The following is a 15,700-nucleotide window of genomic DNA, read 5'->3' as shown; positions in this document are numbered from 1 at the left end:
TGTAATGTATTTTCCGTCACATGCTGCATGACTAAGATGGACAACCTGAGTTAGAACTAGCAATCTTTGTTGCAGAGAAACATTTGTAGAGTTATGTTTTTAGGTATCGGTATTATAACGTCAGATGATTATACAGGCCCTGTATTGGCCACATTTAAATACTAAATGGTAAATGGACTGTACTTATACCCCTCAAAGGTCTTTACATACTACAACTCATTCACCCCCATTCATACAGAGCCTTGCACTAGGAATTAACATTCATACACATCCGTACACTATTGGCCATGCCATCGAGAGCAACTCAGGGTTAAGTATCTTGCCCAAGTACACATCGACATGTTGTCTGCTCGGGCTGGGAATCGAACCCACGTCCATGGTTTAACCTTTGACTTATCTGTGCCCAACACAGAGTTTGGATTTTCTTTGGTGGAGGTGTTCTCAGGGCTTGCCTAAGAACAAATCTGAAGTAAAGTTTAAAACTGGTCTAACTACAAAGATTACATATAGTATGACAATTGGAGTTTCTCAGAAACGACCAGGTGCAATATCATTTTGGGTCTGTGAAGTCATAGGAGTATAAGCAAAGCACACATTTAGTATGTGGTGTAAAACTATTGAAAAAATGTGATTGTTTGTGTGATCTAAAATTATTGAAGTCGTACCATTATGAAGTAGTAAGTAAAGTATATTTATAATATATATATGTATAAATGTACTTTGGACCAATCAGAGCAAATGGTATGGTATTTTCCTTGTTATACTAAATATAGTCTTTCGGCTCAACTGGGATACGTGAGTGTTACTTTTTCCTTGGGTTTAAGAATTAAAGGTTGTAGTATGCTGTACAGACTGTATACCCTTGGAATTAAATTTGTTAATTTGGTTAAATAATGTATATTGACTTGGCTTGACAATGAACATCATCGCCATATCAGAAAGCATTCTTGTCCTAAAGTTTGTTATTTAATTTAAGGTCTGTTAAAGATGTGTTCAGATTTATAAGCTTTCACTCTTCTTTTAAGATGACTCATGAGAAGCAAGTGATAAAACAGAAAGTCAGACGTCATGGAGGCATTCTTGTTTCATATTTTATAGAGCACCATTTTCCACATTCCATCGACAACAATAGATATTCTCATGTCTGCTCGCTGTCCAATCGACCTGTTTACACATCCTTCTCAGATAATCACGGTTTATTCATGAGAGATGGCAAGAATGGTGAGAACAGGAACTGTGGCTTTCTTTGCTCAATACCACAAACAATCAGAAAGGCCTCCGTCAAGCAGAAGGAACAATCTGGAGTGGAACTGCAAAGTCGCAGGTTTTCTGTCTGAGGATTGCGAGGCGAGGGGAAGCGGAGGAGACATGAAACAAGATGCTTTATTCGTCTTCCACAAACATGTTTCACACACATGCAGACATCAAAGCTTTGGGATGAAGACTTGAACTGAAGTCTAGTCAGTCCCATCCCGCTGTGTTGCTGGAAAGCAAAGAGCTTTGATGCGACATCTCAATATATGCAGCTTGTGGTTTAGTGAAAGGGTCCAAACAGCCTCGGTATGAGAGCAGTTGGCTTGTTGTCGACTCCAGTTGCTGCCTGGCATTGCATAAGCTTGTAACAATCCAATGCTTTTCAGCAAGGCATGTTATAAATAAAACCGCAGAAAACATTTGTTGACAGCTATAAGCGCTCCCTGTAGCTCTGCCTGTATATATCATGCGACATGTGTTTAAAGGAACTATGTGTAAGATATGGCCAGAATTTTAATCTTAAACGATATCAACAGAATGTGAAGTGGTAACATTGTTGAGGTTTTTTGTATGTCATGCAAAGATATCTTCTGGAATAAAAATGCTAACTGACTAGCCCTGTCCTGTCATGTTTTGTAACACCACTTGTACCTCTTGAGGCGAGGAGGTCATACAAGTGTGATATGAAGAACTTCTCAATATAGCTTCTTAGTACTTTTTCAAAGCCGGGTTTTTGGATTAAATCAAAATTGACAGAAAATAAAAAAAGCCTTGTGTTTTTTTTTTAAATCATCCTCTTCTGAATGAACCCTAGTTAACAGCTAGCAGTGGGCTCATATTCAGCCAGTAAACAACTCTGCCTTTAGTCCAATAAACAAACTATAAAAGCCTGTACAGTAGAGTAACACAAAAAATAGCTAATGTAAACTATTGACGGCATAGTGTGGCACAAGTACAGATTATGTGAAAGCAGTGTTATTTTGACCTGCTCTAATAGTTTCAGCAGTTTGATGGGATTTTGTTTTATCTTGCCCTGCTGTTACTTAGTAGTTTTCATCTTTTTATATATATATATAACTGTGAATTATGATTCTATAGACCCTTTAGTGGAGTAAAAATGCAATCCCCAAACTGTGATATAAAGTGTTCTTGCTTTTGTTCTTCATTCTTTATTCAAAGGATTATATAGTACTTCACCTGTAACTATTTTATATATTTTTGATTTAATAGATAGTTCTCTTAGAATGAACAGGGCCATTAAGGTAAATCAGTATGTGTGCTCAGTGCAAGCAGTATAATAAAAGCCGAGACCATCTGACATTGACAGCATTATGACAAAGTATATAGCCGGTGTGTCTGGTTTTCTTTAGCGGTGTGGAAAAGAACATACGGCTCACATATCATCCCAGACTCATCGTAGTGAAGAGTGTTGTGTGTTATCAGCTATGCTCACCTGTCCAACCTACTATAAATGGCAATTGTCACCTTTTTATGGCACTTTAGTAGGCAGCTGGTCTGGAGACATATGGCTATAAAACAAGATAATATCACCATTAGAAAACATAACTGGCAGGCGATGCAAAAATGAGGGCAATCGCAAATCAGTAAAAAACAAACAGGTTAGTGCAGATGAGTAACATTGCTGTTTGGCAGACAGACATAATGTGCCAATGAGTTCAGTTTATTCTATGAAGAGTATCAACACAAAGATTCTGTGTTCAGTCTGGGCTCTCATTTCATTAAATCACAAAGAATCACAATAATTGTAATGTCAACAAGTAACAGAATTAGCAGCCGAGTGCATATAGACACAGGGAGAAGCTGCATGACAAGCGGTCACACAATGCCATTGTGTCTCTGTGGACCCACTGGAGACACAACAGGTGTGTCAATATGACAAGCATTCAACCAATTCACTATGCGGGGCCTCGTATAAACACTGATTAAATATAGATGCTTTCCATTTTCACTCTCGGCAGAGCACAGCTACCATAAGAAAACAACAGATGAAATGCAAACGTTCTGGGTCACGCAGAGTTCAAAGGGAAAATCACTCACAAAAAAGTATGATAACTATTTTTTAAAATAACTTTAACATCAACGTTCTAAGCGTTGTATGATTTATCCCTAGATTTTATAAGGAGGGAATGTGAAATATTCTGCATGTCTGTGAAAACTTGCTTTCTATTTTAATAGATTCAAAATCACAACTTGCACATTTGTAAAATTCAAACCACTAAATATTTAATGACACATTAGCAGTTGGGCAAAATGAAAGATTGGTATTCACATCTGAATAAAACTATGAGTTTGTCTACAACGTTTTGGGTATAATACCATAAAATATAACATGAGAATGTTCATAACCCTCATAAAAGAAGCACAGTAATTCTCAATGTTTTGGTATTTAACAATGTCTCCAGTGACCTTATTATCATATTCCACAGAAGCCTACTGTATCTTCTTCATGTGGCAGAATTGTGGACCAAAAGTGTTGCCTCGTGATATTCCCACTTTCCACAACATGGGAAATAACACATCCTTCTGCATGTTATTACAGGATTACTGTAGTGTCTTTTTTCACAAACGCACTGATGCCAAACAGAATTTAGATGAACAGGTTGGAGGAAATTGGCTGGTCCCCTCCGCGAACAGACGACAGAAAACAGTGCTGCCAGTCTCCCACCAGATGGTAAATGAGAGACACGGGCGATCGAATAACAAATACATCCAATCAGACTATCAAAAACAGCCCATGTATAAAAGGGGGAAAAAATCAAGTAAATATTCTTGCAATTTAAAGCCCTAACAACAGCATGTATGTCATTTAATTTGTCATATTTCTATTGCTTTAGGGACTACTTTCTTTTGGGCTCTTCTGGGTTAATCAACATGACTTTATGAATAATTGGTTGTATTTTAGTAGCCTTAATATCCTTATATAATATTTAAGAGGGTGTAAAGTTATCTCCATCATGGCCAACCGATTCATGAAGGGATACGTTGTTCGTTTATTAGTTGGTTGCATCACCATTGTCAATTTCGGCCGCCAAATTAAATCTTTTATCTCAATCCAGGGAACCTCGCTGCACACGCCCCATGTCATTGCTATTAGCTGTAAAAGGCCAAGGGGGTGAATAAACCGAGTTTACAGATCTACGTGATTGTGTGGGTGTGTATGAGAGAGAGAGGGAGAGGGGGGGAGAGAGAGAGAGAGAGAGAGAGAGAGAGAGAGAGAGAGAGAGAGAGAGAGAGAGAGATCATTTGCATACAGCTGAATAGTTGTGTCTCAAGTCCCGCACATTACACCCGCATGAGGGCGAGAGAGGGACACGCGCCGCAACAATGGGAGGCACGCTGCCTCTAAACCGTAAAACGCATGGGTGGGCATGAAGGGGCACGCGCCAACAAGATAAAACACACAGAAAAACATGTCAGTGAAAAAGAAACGTGAGGCTGGACACAACGTAGGAGGTGCGTAAAAGGAAACGTTTGCAATCCTATTATTGTTCATTTATTAGTGTACCCAAAAAAAAATGTTAGGTTTATTTAATAAATAAATAAATATAATATATATAAGTATATCAGGCCAGCACAGTGTAATTGGTTAAGGCTTGGGGTCTGTTTTTTGCTTCTAAATGTCCAAAGATATATAGAAGAAGAAAGTGTTTTCAGCATAAACAGCAATTAAAACACAATCTAGAGATATGTTACTTTGGATTTCTAGTATAGTGTGTGATAAAGCCCGGGGAAGAGTCACTACGACCCCAGAGAGTGAAGGGTCTGATAGGAAATAGTGCGCACTACACTGCAGTGTGAGGGCCAATTACGCGTTCAATTGAGTGGAACTAAGAGCAAAAGGGTGCGAGGAGGAAGACAATAATTGAATTCCTGCTTTCTATTCTCGAAGTTTCGGCTCCCCTTCATTGTCCTCATCCACTGTCCGTGATGTGCAAATGTGCATCCTGGCGCATTGTGCGCTAAAAATACGTCAACAGATGTTAGGGGCTTGTTAATAACCGCCCAGTAACCATGGTGGTCAGTCAGCGCAGTGCCAGTGGGTATTAAATCTGGATAATTGTTGTTGGGTTGGAAGGGAAGGGGGTTGAATATGTGGAGTGGGCGGTGGCTTGTGGAGTGATTGACAGTTTATGTAATGAGCAGCGCAGTGCAAGTCTATATATCGGGGAGGGGACACACTAAGGTTCATTCACGAGTAATAAGACGAGTGGTGAACATCCGTGGCGCACTGACGCACCCAAGTTCAGCACCAAAACAAGCGCACAGCGGAGGGACCATTGTGGAGTACAGTACCATGCGAAGAGGGGACGCCTGCTGACAGAAAGAAGCACGGCTGTGTGGATATTTGCTCTTCCCTCACCTTTGGATAACTTGGAAACGCTTTCTCTGGACGCTTTTGACGCACGCCAACAAGGAGCTACAGGAGAACTCCCTGGGAGTGAAGAAGGATTTATACGTGTTTTAGATTTGAATTTTTCCATTTGTTTACCTTGGTGTAAATACTTTGGAATAGGAAGGTTTTGCTGCTTTATTGGCTGGTGACGCGGCTGACCTGGAGAAGCGAGAAGGATGGCAGCCTGGTTCACCTTTACCATCGCATTCAGCACCACGTTGATATCACAGGTATGAAGGAGGATAAAACATCTCCAGAGCTTCTCGGCGTTAACACATGGAGAGCCACTTTTTTCATTTATTTTTAAAAGAATAAGCAATATCTAATCGCACCAACCTTGTTCCTTAAATCATATTCTCTTCTCTTTTAGGTATTTGGATCCGGTGTTTTTGAGCTCGATCTGCACGAATTTAAAAACCACAGAGGTTTGCTGGCAAACGGGAATGCATGCAAACCCAACTGCAGGACTTATTTCAGAATTTGCTTGAAGAACTATCAGGCTGTGGTCTCGCCAGGTGACTGCATCTTTGGAAGTACAATGACAGCGGTGCTGGGGACAAACTCTTTCAGCGCCAAGGACAGTGGCACTTTACCTAAACCGATTCAGATACCGTTCACCTTTGGATGGCCGGTAAGAGCCTGAAGATTGCATTGTATTAGTTTTTATTACAGCGAGCGCCTTTATGTTGTTTCAGGTAGCTGCCTTGCATTTTGGCAGCGCACCAGTTATTGGTCAGAAAATGTAATCCATTTATTAGGTAACACTGTTGACAAACAGATTTGGCTGCCAATGGTTTATTTCAAAATACAAAAAGTAATGCAATCATCATTGCAGCAAATATCTATGAAACAGAATATATATTTTAAAAGTATTTATTTTGACATTTTTAGATATTTTTGCTTAAAGAAAGTAATAAAGAAACTAGAATGGATATTAATCATCTGCATGTGTTTTCTCCTTAGGGGTCGTTTTCATTAATAATTGAAGCCTGGCATTCACCTTATGGAAATCTACCTGTAGGTAAGTGCAACGTTTTTTTAACCACAGGAGGGAGCTCTGTCAGTACATTTAACACGAGTCCCTCTATAGTTTACCATGTTTGCAGAAATACATTCACAACTATTAAATACATCTCAGTCATTCAGCGTTTCCCTCGCCATGTCCCGTTAATTGTTCATAATTTCACACATTTTGATGCCTATTCACTCCTTTGTTATGAACTTCAGAACACCTTTTTCATTCTTATACCCAATACAATTGAACTTCCTCTGGTTTATTTTGGTCGTGGGAAAGAGCTGTGGGCTTTGGTGAGAATATGCAGTCCCTGCCAAAAACCCCTGACTACATCTTCCTGTATTTTACACCTTACTCTGTTCCGCCCTTTGGAAGAGGGGACTGAGCCTGGGAATGTTTTTGCTGACGGAAAGAAAGAGGAAATTTCAACCTGAGTTTATCTTTCATCTAAGCTGTATGGGATTTGATAAGGGATGCAGCTTGGTACTGGGCAGATTATAAAAGCGAAAGCGGATGACTTTTGAACCCAGAAGCTATTTATGAGGCAGTTCTTGACATAAAACCACAATCCTTCCAAGAATTAAACAGGTTTTTACCACCCTACAGTTATCCTGACTTTCTTCTTTTTTTTCCCCCTCTTCAGATACCAGCAACCCTGAATTCTTGATAAGCTTTATTGCCATCCAAAGACAACTGGGAGTAGGAACAGATTGGTCTCAAGACACGCAGACTGTAGAGCAGACTGAGCTGAGATATTCCTACAGATTCATCTGCAATGAAAGTTACTATGGAGAAAGTTGTTCCAAAAAATGCGCGCCCAGGGACGACCGATTTGGACACTACACCTGCAACCGCGACGGGCAGTTATCCTGTCTGCCGGGCTGGAAGGGGAAATACTGCGAAGAACGTAAGCAATCAACAACATATGATTTACTGTATATCTGCAGTCTGGGCTTGCTTTATTTAATGTCAGTTGACACCAGAGTTTTGTTGTTCATCGTTGCTCGGAGCCTGTTTCGGTGTATTTTACTGAACACAAGAAGGTCTTCCAGATGTTTGCAAATGACTTAAAGTGAGATCGGTTTCAACCTGTCCTTACCTTAAAAGAGTTGTTTTCAGCAAGGTTTCCTCATTGGGTTTGACCTTTGCCCTTCATCGTCATGGCTTTGGCCCTGGAGAGAAAAAAGATGTGTGAGCGTGCACCAGATACAGACACCAGTAGTTATTAAGCTATACGATAACCCCAAGGTCATCATCATTAAGGCCACAAGATGCTGAGTGCTATAACAAGATATGACGTAATGATATCTGGGAAGCCTGACAGGCAATTTTGGTGTAGTATGCCTTATATAATTTGCAGTTATATAATTCTGATATGTAATTGGCTGTGGGTTTGTGAATACTCATTGAATATGGGCTGAGGGATAGACAGCTTTGCATGACAACAGGCACATTGTACTTGTGCTAACCCACTTGGCCAAATCATAGAGCAACACAGCTCTGAATGGGGAGGAGGCCTGATGCCATTTGGCTCCACAATACCAAGGGCCCTTTTCATCAAAACAAATTAATCAAAGAGTGGATTGGAAGGAGGCACTGTGAGAGTAATAGTTACCATGTGCTGGATGTGTGGCCACATGGGTGACAGCGGATCTGTCATCCGTGTCATTCAGTGGTGAAAGAGAAATTGGCATGTGCTATTTTGACTGTGGCGCCAAATTTTAACCAGATGGACTCACGTGTTGCAATTACAGACACATCAATCATCAATGACTACAGAAAATATACATGAGAAAGATGGATTGGGCATCTTTCAGACACTATAATTTCCCCTCTCAATCACACTCCCATACATCAATTGAAACAAGCCTGGGCATGTATTCCTTTAGGAAGTCATAGAAACATAGTTTTTAAGCACAGTAAAGCACATTGTACAGTTTAAACAAGCATATGCAAGCAGTAGTGGTCAAAAAGTGGTCCAGCTGTGGAGGGTCATTTCCTAGCTTACTTCCTTATTGACATTTAAATTAGATTTCACAGGTGTGCATTTACCTGAGGTTTTGTTGCAAGTTGTGTCTAAAAAGACGTCACATTCAAATATTACTGAGATTTTGTGTTTTTTAAAAAAGCACATCTGTTCATGAAGTACTGTACAGCGCGTGCCTGGTAACATAATCCGCAGACTGAGAGGGGTGCACGGGCATTGATAGGAGGAGCTCGAGCGACCGCACGCGCCAAGGTTAATCGCGGCATTATTATCCGCCACACGCCATCGATGTTTAGTCCCTTCCATTGTTGGGCGCGCGGTAGTGGCAGCTGCAAATATGGTTCTGGCAGACCACAAACAACAATAGTGACAGCTGTCTGCTATTGAGAGCAAGCATCTGTTCTCCGGACTAAACCGGCCGCTTACCGTCAGTCGCCTGATATGTTGTCCCGCGAATCAGTGTCAGCCAGTCCGGTACACTTAAAACAGGACAAACAAACCCTCTACCCATAGCAGCTGGGGGTGTGGAGGACAGGTTTAGATCAAAAGAAGGCTTCCAAGGAAAGTTCAGATACATTGAATCCCCGTGTACTTCATGTAAGGTCACAATTTGAGGCTATTTCAAGAAAGGGGCCTTGGTTGTTATGGAGTGTGAGGCTCATACAGTGTTAGTTTACATCCATAATATTCATATCAGCTGCCTATAATGCTCCTTACTGGTGTTTTTGAGAAGTGATTAATATTTGCTGTTGCATCACCTGGCACAGTTATGCTGGTAGTATAAGATGGAGCAACATTATGTTTATATATGACTGTATTTTTTGTCTTTTTCCCCTTGCTTTAGCTATCTGTCTGGAGGGCTGCAGCGAGAGGAATGGAAACTGCTCCAAACCTGGCGAGTGTGTGTAAGTATGAATAATTATGAAGTGTTGAAATAGGTGTTGGCTGTTGTGTAGGAAGGAACACATATGGGAACAGTGCAAACTACATCCACTTTGGTTGAGTTTCTCAAAAAATCTATTATTATAAGGTCCATTGTCATGTTACCATCAGCAACTTTGTCTCCTGCAATTATGTCAGAGCAGGGCATGTCATCTCTTGGGCTTTTCTGTCATTTATTTATAATAAGATATTGAAGCTCACTAAATAAAGAAAATCTAGAAAGTATTTTCTCTCACTTTCTCTCTGTGTCACTCACTCGGTTTCTCTGCTTCCCATGTTCCTTTCTTTTCACTACCATGTCTCACTCACCAGCTTAGGATAATTCACACATCGACTCACACACTGGTTGTGAGAAATTCCCCCTGAATCCTATTTTGCCCTCTTTTTAGACATAAATCCATCATCAAATTTAGGTTAAACCCTTCGGATACCCAACAATGTAAAGCTGCACCCATGCTCACTCAGCAAAAAACCTTAAAAGTACATCTTAAGTCCCATAATTTCATGGTTCGCTGCAAACTGTGCTGAGAAACAGATATTCATGGGAAACAAGAAAAAAAAAGACTCTTGGCTAATGGCCAGAAATCTTGAAAGCAATATTTTACCTTTTTTCCTATTGTAATATTATTCTTTATTCTTAATACACTGCATATACCTTCATGACCGTTCGTTCCTGTAGCTTTTGCGTTCACATTTTTGCACTAACAAATGTGCTGTAATGAGGCTGGAACAAAACTATTAATGCTAATGGATGATTGTACCCTGCACTTACAATAAAACTTTGGAAAAAGTCATATTATAAGAGACGATGGATGTATAGCAGCGTTAATGACTGTAACCAACTGTAGTAAAGCTATTCATGTCTGGTTGGTGGATTGATTGTCTTAATGCTATCTCCAGCTACTCCATGACAGCGCTATGAAGAATCATGCTTCTTCTAACTCGACTGTTCACTTGTTTAACTAGAATCACAATTGGCAGTTTAAGATCCGGTATTCATTGCGATTATAGAATCTACTTTATGATTAATAGGTTATTAATGAAAGCATATTTTGTCATTTTGCAGATGCAGAGAAGGCTGGCAGGGCACGTTCTGTGACGAGTGTAAGAAGTACCCGGCCTGTAAGCACGGCACCTGCCAGCTGCCATGGCAGTGCAACTGTCAGGAGGGCTGGGGAGGCCTATTATGTGACCAAGGTACACCAGACAACGTGGACCACTGCTGCTGACATTATCATATTAATTGGGGACTGTTTTCATTTGAATAAACGCATTAGTAAATTAGGTTTCTTCTGGAGTGCATCCAAAGCTTTGGAAACATTTTTATTTTTTTTGACTCCTTGTAAACAAAAACTCTTCTCTCCCCCCTTCCCTAGACCTGAACTTCTGCACCCATCACCATCCCTGTGTGAATGGCGCCACCTGTATGAACACGGGACAGGGCAGCTATACGTGTACCTGCCTGCCAGGATTCACAGGGGTCAACTGTGAGCTGGAGATGCAGGAGTGTGATAGCAACCCCTGCAGGAACGGAGCATTATGCACAGTGAGTGGGAAACAAATACAATATATTGTGATGTTAACCCTTTCATTTATATTTAACTGTACGCTTAACCTTTCCTTTCTTTTCTCGACAGAATTTAGAAAGTGGCTACATGTGCACGTGTCCCCAAGGTTTCGAGGGTTCCCACTGTGAGCACAGCCTGCTGACGTGTGCAGACTCCCCGTGTTTCCACAGTGGCTTTTGCTGGGAGACTGACAATGGCCGAAGCTACAAGTGCGAGTGTCCCCGCGGCTACACCGGACTCAACTGCGAGAAGAGAGTGGACAAGTGCACGTCGCTTCCCTGCGCTAATGGTACAGTCTTCCTCCCCTGTCTGAACTTCCCCTCGCTCTTTCTCTCCCCCCCTTTTCAAATTCCTGCAACTAGAAGCAGTGCTGAACAACAGGAATTGGTGGGAACTCGGTGTCTATTGTCCTACGTATAAACACTCGGCAGCTCAGAGCAGCAGCTTGTAAATGTCGCCACGTCTCGCTGAGGTTGTTGATGAAAGGGGGGACAAATATCCAGCATGGCTCGATTTCTGTCTTCTTGTAAACTATGAGATTGCTCTGTGTTTGGAGAACAATACACGGTCACACTGTGGATTTGATTGAGTTGTGTGAACTGAAGGGCCCTCATGGGAACTGAAGGGCCCTAATGGGAAAGTTTTGTGTTCTTTCTAACCAATATTCTGTGTTGATAGTAACCTCTGCTTTCTTCTTCTGTAGGTGGGCTGTGTCTGATCCATGGTGGCATGCGTGTGTGTAGCTGTCGTGCGGGATTCATCGGCCAGCGTTGCGAGATCAACATCAACGAGTGTGCCGGGAACCCCTGCATCAACAGCGGCACCTGCCAAGACCGCATCAACGACTACACTTGCACCTGTCCTGTGGGCTATGGAGGCCGTAACTGCGAGAGAATCCTGGATGAGTGCTCCCTACGACCCTGCCTCAACGGAGGACTTTGCACAGGCGGCGGCGGGCCAGGAAAGCCTCCAGCAACCTGCAATTGCCTGTCAGGGTTCACCGGGCCCCGCTGCGAGTTCTTTGCAGTCACCTCCCCGGTGACTGAGGGAGATAGTCAGGACGGCTTCCAGTGGGCGGCCGTGTCTCTGGCCGTGGGGCTGGTGGCGCTGCTGGTGCTGCTGTGCATGGTGGGCCTGGCTTTGAGGCACATCCACAGGCTGGCCCAGAGAGAGCGGGCGGACACAGAGACTATGAACAACTTGTCCAACGGTCAGAAACACAACCTGATCCCAGAGTGCCAGCTGAAGAATAACAACCAGAAGAGGAGCCTGGAAGTGGACTGCGAATCGGAGAAATCAAACTTTATCCATAAAAACTATCACTTGGACTCTTACAACTCTAAATCGAAAGAGTTCAAGGATGAAAAGTCGCAAGAGGATAAAAGTCTTATTTATGTGAAATGTTTAGAAGACAAAATGCCCTTGAGTAGAATGTACAGGTAAGAGAAACCCTCTTTACACTGCTGTAGTAAACTGTAATGAGTTTTAATATAGTGTGATATTTCCATAGGTCTTTTTATTGTGTTCATACAGCGGTGTATATTTGCAGCCCTGCTGAGTCTAAATGACTGTTAATGGGTGCTCTCACGCACTGCTGTTTGAACCCAACAAAAAGCCCCGAAGTTATTTTCACACTTGTAAACACATACAGTTTATACATGCGTTTCAGACAATAGCTTTGTGCCTCCTCTACATAGCTCTGGCATGTGCTTCTAGTTTGCGTTAACACAGATTTTTGATTTGTGTTTGCAGTGAAAAGCCAGAGTGTAGGATATCAACGATATGTTCCTCAAGAGACTCCATGTACCAGTCGGTATTCGTTATAGCGGAGGAGAGGAAGGAGTGCGTCATAGCGACCGAGGTAAGCCAAGAAAAAAACCAACATCTTCATCAGCATTTCCGAAAATATTCCATTTGAAATGCATCACGTCGTCCCGAGTGCACCATCCCTCACTGTTGCAACAACATTTGTGACGGCGGATACTGTAGAAGGGGTGGATTCTGGGTATTTGGTCCTAAGCTGGGGAGAGGGAGGCCTTCAAATGCATTATTGGTTTCTGTAAATTAAACTGGCGATTCTTTATCTTGGCCATGTGATGACCTAAAGTCTGAACTTATAATGATTCCTTACACATGTTTGGCTCTGCTCGGTCTCAAAGGTGCTATGCTTAACTGCTTGGGCCATTTTTTTGTGGAATTTACAAGATGTCCAAGGAAAATATAAGGTTGACACCAGAGCACATGACCTGTAAAGTTGAAAAGGTGCTTTGAGAAGTATTATCGGGTTATTTCGTTGCTCTAAATAAATCTCTTTTTTTCCCCTAAAGGTATAAACTGTGAGGGGTCTGAACACAAGGGAACGAGGAGAAAGACACAATCGAGGCAGAATTAAAAAGAATATTCTGGATTGTTTACAAATGCTGAGAAGAGACTGGAGATTGTTTTAGATGTCCACTGCTGCTCTGGAACACTTGAGAACTGGAGAGGGCAGAAACCTCTCAGAACTGAGAAACTTTATGTCGACCGAGTGTTTGTATGCAAAACATGTACAGTGAAGGACCTCTCTCGAATAAAAAGACTGACTACTCAAGGTGTGAAGAGCATCAGCGAAATATTAATTTATAATCTCGGCCATCCTGGAGGCCAAGGTGGCTCACTGCTCCCTGATCCGACCCCGGGCCTTGTGTGATAATCATGATGACTTTGACAGCCAACCAATCAGTAAAGAAAAGGTGCCTAAGATTTGACCCCCTTCAAATCCTCCCTCCCCCCCTTACACACACTCACTCCTGCCAGCTTCGCCTGCTATGCAAGACTCAGGGTCGAGTGAACTCACCCGCTGTCACAATCCAACCTCACAAACTCTGAGAGTTATGAATGTCTGAAACTAATCTTCAACTGTCAATCACGTGAAAAAGGACTTTTCCCATGCAGCGGTGAAGATTGTATGCAGCCCAAATTCACTAGAAGCCTTAAAAAAAAAAGAGGGGGTTTGAACGCTCAATTTGTGCCCTTGTCTGTCCTTGGATCATTTGCACTACGAAATAAAATTGGGGGGGAAATAGTGTCTAATCAACGGGGATTTGAAGAGAAAACCACAGGAGCGCAATAGTCAGTGCTGTGCCAGCAAGATCCAAGAGAAAGGAAAAGTTTGCATAGCTTTTTATGCAACCCACCTGAGAAAGAAAAGAGACTCAAACAAGGAGAACAACGACTGTCACACCACTGCCTGCCTATAACAAATTTCAAAAATACAGAACCAATAATGTAATTTTTTTAAATGATTATTTCCAGAGTTTAATTTAAATATGACACACTGCTCTTTATATGTTTTATAATATTATTTTGTATATAATGCATATTTATAAGGACCAAACTTCTGAAGAATAAAACTTCTTGAAAACTGTTTTTGATTTGATGTCAGTAAGTGGAAAAGGAAATTATTTTTGAGGTGTTTTTAAACAATGAAATTGAGTACAAATGATGTTCGAATGTGTCTTGTATTTCTTTTTATTTAGGTAAGATTGCTCATACCCATATTGCTTAATCAAACCGTCAAAAATGTGAACAGGCTTATGAATATGAAATCCGGCTGCTCGCATCATATTTAGTGTTTCGGACATTAGCTATAAAACATGAAGCCCTCTGACTGTAGCATTAGTACTTCGAGTCATTCCTGGAAACGCCTTTGGCTGCCACCCCCGCTCTCCCACCCCTCGGTCTCTCTCCGGCCCTAAATTGGCTTGAAATTCAAATCCGTTTCCAGGGATACCACCCCCTCAAGCTGGAAATGGCGAAACAAAGCCAGGCGCAGGGCAAAGGGGAACACACACCCCCCCCCCCCCCCCCCAAACCATGCAACCCTCGTAATGCTCGAACACACGTGTCCGCGCACACACACAGCCAGCCAAACAGATGCCGTGTGGGGGGGGTCTGTAGTACCATAAAAACAGCAGCATATGCCAGGCCTCTCACCCCGTGTGCATGACACAGACCTCCTCCCATAAAAAATACCACACTCAAGCACTTACAGGCTCCCCAACTGCCGGCGTCCCCTCCAGGGTTCAGAGCAATATTTCAATGCCCCCCGGTTTTGTACCACCCACTTCTGCAGACAAAACTGAGGATGGGGCTCGGGATCAACGTAAATAAAAAGATTTTGGGGGAAAATACACTTATATCAGAGCCATATGCTTCATATTCCACCATCCTCTGACGTTTAAGTGATGTCACGCATGGATCTGTGCTAAGACTTTGTTCAACTTAGGGGTGGGCAATATATCGATATGATTATAGAATACTTACATTAGATTCATTTTTGTCTTAGCTTTTTATATTTGAAACAAATGTCTTTTCCTGGCTTCAAAAGCTGGTCATTTTCTGATCTTAACTGTTCGAGCAGTATTATTTACCTTTAAGCTAATCATAACCAAATTACACATTATTATCAAAAATGTAATTGTTTTAATATGTGTTATTAGCCATACATTATTGGTACAATGTCGATATAGCGAGGTGTT

At 41.8% G+C, this 15,700-nt stretch overlaps 2 protein-coding genes across 2 annotated transcripts in view; both read left to right on the top strand.

The window, feature by feature from the left end:
* Positions 1-15,700, top strand: part of stx7l (syntaxin 7-like) — a 235,768-nt gene that overhangs the window by 89,690 nt on the left and 130,378 nt on the right. The gene's annotated exons all lie outside the window — the stretch shown is intronic.
* dll4 (delta-like 4 (Drosophila)) lies at positions 5,481-14,664 on the top strand. Its single transcript, XM_063902733.1, has 11 exons — positions 5,481-5,898; positions 6,039-6,299; positions 6,632-6,689; positions 7,327-7,590; positions 9,515-9,575; positions 10,679-10,809; positions 10,989-11,158; positions 11,250-11,469; positions 11,884-12,619; positions 12,933-13,041; positions 13,508-14,664. The coding sequence occupies exons 1-11, from the start codon at positions 5,845-5,847 to the stop codon at positions 13,511-13,513; spliced, it is 2,070 nt and encodes a 689-aa protein (XP_063758803.1). The 5' UTR covers positions 5,481-5,844; the 3' UTR covers positions 13,514-14,664.

This window comes from Eleginops maclovinus, chromosome 15 (genome assembly GCF_036324505.1).
Source record: "Eleginops maclovinus isolate JMC-PN-2008 ecotype Puerto Natales chromosome 15, JC_Emac_rtc_rv5, whole genome shotgun sequence".
NCBI classification, from domain to species: domain Eukaryota; kingdom Metazoa; phylum Chordata; class Actinopteri; order Perciformes; family Eleginopidae; genus Eleginops; species Eleginops maclovinus.
The sequence above is the reverse complement of the archived record's forward strand: the minus strand, read 5'-3'. Positions and strand labels throughout refer to the sequence as shown.

What these genes read in the sequence shown, in the direction of transcription:
- dll4 (XM_063902733.1), top strand. Translation starts at nt 5,845, where the DNA reads ATGGCAGCCTGGTTCACCTTTACCATCGCATTCAGCACCACGTTGATA. An exon ending in CGTTCACCTTTGGATGGCCG is followed by an intron (nt 6,300 to 6,631) that starts GTAAGAGCCTGA and finishes TTTTCTCCTTAG; the next exon opens with GGGTCGTTTTCATTAATAAT. An exon ending in TCCAAACCTGGCGAGTGTGT is followed by an intron (nt 9,576 to 10,678) that starts GTAAGTATGAAT and finishes GTCATTTTGCAG; the next exon opens with ATGCAGAGAAGGCTGGCAGG.